The sequence below is a fragment of the Sturnus vulgaris genome, chromosome 15 (assembly GCF_052056855.1).
Source record: "Sturnus vulgaris isolate bStuVul1 chromosome 15, bStuVul1.hap1, whole genome shotgun sequence".
Classification (NCBI taxonomy): domain Eukaryota; kingdom Metazoa; phylum Chordata; class Aves; order Passeriformes; family Sturnidae; genus Sturnus; species Sturnus vulgaris.
Genome location: NC_142257.1, coordinates 17,691,302 through 17,698,357, shown reverse-complemented (window position 1 = coordinate 17,698,357; position 7,056 = coordinate 17,691,302). Strand labels below are relative to the sequence as shown.

General features: G+C 59.3%; 1 protein-coding gene across 1 annotated transcript; it reads right to left on the bottom strand.

Moving 5' to 3' along the window:
• Window positions 1–366: 366 nt before the first annotated feature.
• On the bottom strand, window positions 367–6,503 carry LOC106860037 (protocadherin-10-like). Its single transcript, XM_014887693.2, has 4 exons — window positions 3,413–6,503; window positions 2,205–2,263; window positions 2,012–2,100; window positions 367–1,801 (listed from the first exon to the last, which is right to left on the bottom strand). Exons 1-4 carry the CDS (start codon window positions 5,885–5,887, stop codon window positions 1,554–1,556), a joined length of 2,871 nt encoding a protein of 956 aa, XP_014743179.1. The 5' UTR covers window positions 5,888–6,503; the 3' UTR covers window positions 367–1,553.
• Window positions 6,504–7,056: the final 553 nt, after the last annotated feature.

Sequence of the window (7,056 nt, the reverse complement as noted above, 5' to 3'; positions counted from 1 at the left end):
CAACCACGAGTTGTTCTGTCATTAGTGCCACACCCAGCCCCTCTCCCCAGCAGCTTGTGGATTCCCACACCATGGTGCAAATCACCCCCTGCCCAAACTGGAGCATGGAGCAAGGACCTGTGTGACATCTTCAGCTCCTTCTGGCCATCACCCCAAAGTGCTCCTGAGTCCAGGGAAGGAGGGAAGGGGATCTTAAGCCCCCAGAATCCAGGTGAAGTGAATAAAATGAGCTCTTGGCATAAAAGGAGCTCTCTGCTCCAGAACTCAGAAGGACAGACGTATTTCCTGGAGCTGGGAGTACTGCTCCAAGAGCTGTGCAGCAATCCCTGCTGTTGTGTGCAACTCAGGGACAGCCAGGAGCCAGGGTGAGCTATTAAAATACAATTTATTGGTACAAATCAGACATAGTGAAACAAACTCAGTTTAGAAAGAGCTGTCATGTTCGGCACAGATGGATTCAAAATGAACTGTCCCATGACCAGAGCAATTGGCAATGCTGACAGACAGACTGGTGGACAGGTGCAGGGTGCACAAGGCAGGGGAGAGACTGTTCTGGGGCTGGAGTCCTGCCCTTGGGGGCTCCTGACTGCCAGCTAAAAGTTCTCAAAGAGAAAAAGGGCACACTTGGAGATGTTTGTCCTGTGCAGGTGGAGCCCCCAGTGCACCAGTCAGTGCAGGGGGTCCTCCAGGCATTCAGGACTTGGGGAAAACAGAGATCTGAGTGAGGGCAGGGGCTGGAGGAAGACACTGTCACCTGTGCTGGGGTCACTCCAATGGTTGGAAATTGTTTTTCTTTCAGATGACGTTGCCTTGGGCTAGAGAGCTGCCCAGCAGGGCCTCACCTTGTGCATCTCTCAGGTGCTTAAGCTAGCAGCTCTTCTGGCCATCCAGTCCGTGTGTGCACATGCTGTTCCTGGAACAAAGACTGTCTCTGCCCTGGACCTGGGCTCTGTCCAGCCCTGCAAGTGTTGGGTCAGGGTTTGGAGAGAAGCACTCATGAAGGCTGAGTTTTGCACTCACTTCCCAGAGAAAACAGACACCAATTGCTGCTCTAGACATGCAACACATCCTGCTGGATCTTGGGGACAGAGCAATGGTCACTGTCCCAGTGTGTAAGGTCTGGCTTGGCTGAACCAGGCTTGGTCTGCATACACTTTCCACAGGACAGAGACACAGGCATGCAGCTCAGTACATTCACACAGCCAGACAAGACAAAGAAGTGACAATGTTTACAGAGATGAATGGTCCCTAAGGGGACATGGGAATGGGTAAACCCAAGGCAGATTTCCTTAAATCTGGTCGTATGGACCTCAAAGAGCACCTGCTGCCAATACAGCTCTGCAAGACGAGATGGGAGAAATTCCCCCTGCCACCACCCCCCAATCACTGTAATTTTCAGTTTCTTGCTCCTTAAATCCTTCCCACGTGCTCTGTTGAGCCACTCTCCCAGCAGCCCCATAAAGTCTTGAGTGGTCCACACATGGAGGTGTGTGCTGTGGGTGGACCTGGCAGCTGAAATAATGCAGAAGATTTCAAGGATAGAGCCATCCAGGCTATTTCAGGTCATTGTTGATAACCACACTCTCATGCATGTCACAGTAAGTTGTCATCTTCTTCCTCTTGCCAAAGGTGGAGAAGCTGTTTTTGTTCTCCCGGCCTGGGAAGAGGGGCCCATCCTTGCTGGAAAGCAGAGTGGGGGTGCCTGGGATGTAAACGTTGTGCTGATAATCCAGGGCTGGGTACAAGGGACTGTATTGGGGTGTCCAGATGCTGTTGGGACCTGCTGAAGCCTTCTGAAACTCTGGAGAAAAGATGAGCATAAGATTGGCTCAGGTCACATCCTCATGCCAGGATGCAAATCCTGTGTCACCAACCTCCATCCTGGTGCCTGGACAACCCTTCCACCCACAAAACTTCACCACTGCTAGAAACAGGGATGTGATGCTCCCACTGCACCTCCAAAAGTGCCCAGAGGGTCTGGTCTTCCCAGCCCCAGTATCCCAATACTAACCAGAGACAGGGGTCACCAGCGTGCACAGCCTCTCGTGCTCCTTCTGGAGGGCTCTACGGATTTCCCCCACATCTTCCAGGCTCTGGGAGCTACAGAAAACAGACTGGTTCAAAGCTGTGTCAGATATAACCTCCCCATTCCCATATCCCCCTTCCACCTGCTCCCTCTGTTCCCCCAGTGCTGGATTCTGTACCTTTTCAGGGCAGCTCTCTGTGTGCTTGGGGGCAGCCAGTCTGTGTTGGGCTGCTTGGCCTGGAAAACACAGGAAAGATCAAGGCTGGTTATTGGGACACTCTGTCAATCAGCCCTGGGACCCTTTGTCAAAAAACCCAGCCCTGCCAGCACAAGGCTTCAGCAGGCAGGGATGCAAAACCACATCTCCACTTTCCCTGGGCCCTTTGTGGAGAAGCAAGCAGCACATTCCTGTTTTGGGAAAACTGAGACAGCATTGAATCGGCCTGTTCCCTTCTGGTCCTTCCTCACTCTCCTGAGATATTGGGGTGGTTTTGGGCTTGTCCTCTGCCCTGGAGAGTTTTAAGCCTGTCATTCTGGGGAGAGATAGGTGGTTTTCTTATTCCTGCTAATTTTCAAAAGCCTTTTTTGCATGTGTAATATTTACATAGCCCAGGTCTGAGGTACCAAATGATGAGAGATGCAGAAATTGGCTGTATGCTCGATATCCCAGGAGGGCTGCAAAAACTTCTTGGGAAAATCTAATTAAGTGTTAGGGAAGAGAGTCCAGGGGTGCAAGGAGACACGTGGAGAGAGTCTAGGCAGAGAGAAGGGAAGGGCTGGTTTATTAAAAGTCAAACGTAAGTGGATTAGACGCCTCATCACTCTCCATCCTTGTAATCGTGTTTTGGAGAGTCTTTCATCGGGAAAATTAGACATTCCTCATTTCAATACCTAACAAATGTTGACATCAAAATCCTGCCCCGAAGACCCCACTCCCTGCCTGCTGGCACAGCCTGGTGCAGAGCAGCAGCCAGGCCCGGGACACTGCAGCCCCCTGCCAGCACAGGGGAAGCAGAGCAGCAGCGATGCTCAGACTGTCCCACTGTGAATTCCTTACCCACGCGAAGGAGGAACCACCCTCATCATCCCACCGCCCCCAGGGCACTGGAGTATCTCATCTCTGCTGCCTCTAATGGGTACAAAAGACGGTGAGAAGGGATTTCCTCTCGCCTCAGCCGAGCCTGGCGCTCCCCCGGTAATTAGACCCGTCGGGAAGCTCGGTGGAGATCCCGCTGCCTGACGGCTCCTAATTCCCGCACTGATCAAAGGCTCCAGTTATTCTCTGGGAGAAGCCGTGCCTGGCTTCCCTCGTGGCAGAGGCTGAGGGAGGGGGCTGAGGGGACCTGCAGAGTGCTGGTAAGCACAGAGTGCTGGGCATTGTGTTACCTCTTTGGAGACCTGGAGATGCTGATCTGGCCGGGATCTCTTCCCGGGATCCTTCTCGTTGTTCCGGGGGGGGCTGCAGGGTTTGAGGAACATGAAGTCGCTCTGAGCAGACTCAGGACCGAGGCAGACCTTGTAGCAGTAGCCTGGGGGGCCGCCCGCAGGCACATCAAGGCAGGTGGCAGCCGTGGTCCCTGCAGGGGGCTGTGCCGTCAGGTTGGAAGTCTTCAGGCCATCAGAGGAGGCTCTGGACCCGGGACAGCAGTGGCAGCGAGGTGGCGAGCAGCTGTCCCCTTGGCGGGAGCGCCGCTCTCCACGGCAGCGGATGGCTGTGAGGATGAGGATGGCGAGAAGGAAGGTGAAGGAGATGGAGCCCAGGGAGACGAGGAGATAGAGGGTGAGTGGGGAAGACGAGGAGACCTCTGGAGGGAGGCTGAACTCGCTGAAGTCAGAGAGAGTCTGGGGCATGGTCTCCACCACGGAAAGCAGGAGGGACACGGTGGCAGAGAGGGCTGGCTGCCCTCCATCCCGCACCTGCACCACCAGCTGCTGCCGGCTCGCGTCCTGCTCCAGGAAGGAGCGGAGAGTGCGCAGCTCACCCGTGTCGGGCGCCACGCTGAAGAGGGTGAAGTCAGTAGCCTGGAGGAGCTGGTAGGAGAGGCGAGAGTTCAGCCCCGCATCCGCGTCCACCGCCGACACCGTGCCCACGAGGTAGCCAGGCCTGGCCGATCGCGGCACCAGCTCGGTGGCAACGGAACCGTTGCGCGGCATGGGGGAAACGATGACCGGAGCGTTGTCATTCTGGTCCAACACAAAGATGTGGACGGTGACGTTGGCACTGAGTGGGGGAAACCCCGCGTCCTGTGCTTGCACCTGGATCTGGAAGCTGCGGATCTGCTCGTAGTCCAGGGAGCGCAGGGCGTACATGTGCCCGCTGTCTGAGTTGATGGACACGTAGGTGCCCACGGGCATGCCATGGATGTGCCCATCGGCAATGGAATAGGACAGGTAGGCATTTTGTTGGCAGTCAGGGTCTAATGCACTGACGGAGCAGATGGAGGCACCTGGTGCGTTGTTCTCCATCACATACACACTGTAGGAGGGCTGGAGGAAGCGCGGAGCGTTGTCGTTCACATCAGACACGGGGATGGTGAGGGTGCTGCGGGTCAGCAGGGCAGGCGAGCCCATGTCCCGTGCTGTGATGCTGACGTTGTACTCGGGCACAGCCTCCCGGTCCAGCGCTTGCGTGGTGACCAGCGTGTAGTAGTTCCGGAAGGAGGAGCGGAGCTCAAATGGCACATTGGGGCCGACCTCACAGCTCACACGCCCGTTGTCCCCAGAGTCCCGGTCCAGAACGCTGATGACAGCGATCACAGTGCCTGGGGGAGCATCCTCCAGCACGGGCGTGGACACAGAGGTGAGCGTCACCTCTGGCGCATTGTCATTGACATCGAGGAGGTGCACAAGCACCCTGCAGTGCACAGCCACAGCCGAGGGCCCGCGGTCTTTGGCTTGCACATAGAGCTCGTGGATGCTGGCCCGCTCGTAGTCCAGGCGGCCCTTCAGCAGCACCTGCCCGCTGCGGGGCTCTATGTGGAAGAGCTCCCGGACACGAGGCGGTGCGTGGCCACTGAAGGAGTACTCAATCTCCCCGTTGGGGCCCTCATCCAGGTCGGTGGCATTGAGCTGGATGACCAGAGTGCCTGCAGGAGCATCCTCAGGAAGGCTCACACCATAGGAGGGCTGGTCGAAGGCAGGCACGTTGTCGTTGGCGTCCAGCACGGTGACGAGGATGTGCGCTGTGCCCGAGCGCTCGGGGACGCCGCCGTCGAGGGCGGTGAGCAGCACCCGGTGCACACGTTGCTGCTCACGGTCGAGGGCACGCTCCAGCACCAGCTCTGCAAACTTGCTGGCATCACTGCGTGTCTGCACCTCGAGTGAAAAGAAGCCATTGGGGCTGAGGCGGTAGGTGTGTACGGAGTTGGTACCCACGTCAGGATCCTGGGCGCTCTCCAGTGGGAAGCGGGCACCGAGCACGGCAGACTCGGCCACCTCCAGCACGTATTCTTGCCAAGGGAAGGTGGGTGCGTGGTCGTTGATGTCCAGCACCTCCACCTCGACGCGGTAGAGCTCCAGTGGGCTCTCGACGAGGAGCTGCAGGTGGAGCAGGCAGGTCCCCCCGGCCTCACACACCTCCTCCCGGTCAATCCGCTCGTTCACAAAGAGGATCCCGTTCTCCAGGTTCACCTCCAGGTGCTGCCTGGCCCCGGCCCGTGACACGATTCGGAACCTCCGCGCTGACAGGGTGGACACATCCAGTCCCAGGTCCTCACCCAGGTTGGCCACGAAGGCTCCGTGCTCCAGTTCCTCCGGCACAGCGTAGCGCAGCTGGCCCCATGCAGGGAGCCCGGCCAACAGGAGGAAGAGGAGGGTGCGGAGGAAGAGCTGCCCCCGCCCGGAGCCTGCCCCGGCCCCCATGGCCCCGCGGCAATCCCGGGGACGAGAAGTCGCACCCGCGCCGCCGCCCCCTCCTTCGCCTTCGCTTGCCTCTTGCACTTTCAAAGAGTTTAGGGCTCCCGGGGGCGGCGGAGGAGGGCCTTGCCCAGAGCTACGGGGCCGAACCGCGGCCACCGGCAGTCGCTTAACCCTTTCTTTGCTGGCCCCCGCAAGGGGCTGCAATCCGAATCCCGGGACCGCAATCCGAATCCCGGGACCACAATCCGAATCCCGAGGCCACAGCAGAATCTGTTTACAGGAGCCGGACGCACCTGGGGAGGGGACCACCTTCGGGCAGATCCCGTTAACGGCGGTGGGAGCTCCAGCGAGACCGATCGCTGCCCGGGGCACCGGTATTACCCCGCAGATGCTGCGCTCGTCCCCGCGGTAGATTAAGAGGAGCCCAGATCGCGGCTGCTGCCAAATCCCCCGGCCGCGTCCCCCGCCGTGCCGGTCCTAACCTTTACCAGATGGTTAAGCCCCTCCAGACTTGATTACATTTCCCTGCACACCGTTTTCCTTGTAATGCGGAGTTTTTAATTACAGGAGCAGGGGGATTACAGCCCTGGATAAAGCTGAGCCCATCAGCGCGGAGGCAAAGAGACCCCCCCCCCCTTTTATCCCTGCCTCCTTCCCACCCCCGACACCCCGTTTGCCCACAGCTCCGCGTCCCAAATCCCGCTTCCCCACCGGGCACCCCAGTGTCAGCCCCCTCGGGCTCTCGGGGCGCGATCCTGCCCAGATACCCCGGGATCTGCCTCCCCACACCCCCAGCGGTGCCCCCACCGCGGGCACAAACTTTCGGCCCCCCGCGGAAGGCGAGCGGGAGGCGGGAGCAGAGCGAGCCGCGGGTCCCCCGCCGGCACCCGAAGCGCGACAGACGGCGGCCCCTGCGCCCCCCCTTCCCCTCCCCGCCCCGGTACCGCTCACGGTCCCTCCGCTGGCCGATCCGTTCTCCCCGCAGACCCGTCTCCAGCCGCCGCCGCGCCAGGGCAGCTCCGTGAGTCGCCTCCCACCGTCGCCGTCCCCGGGGGCGCTCGGTAACGGGACGGGGCGGCCGCTGCCCCCGCCCCGCGGCTGCTCAGGGTGCGGATAATCCACTAACGATCTAGTTAAAGGCTCGAAGGGGCTCGGAGCCGCTTTAGCCGGTC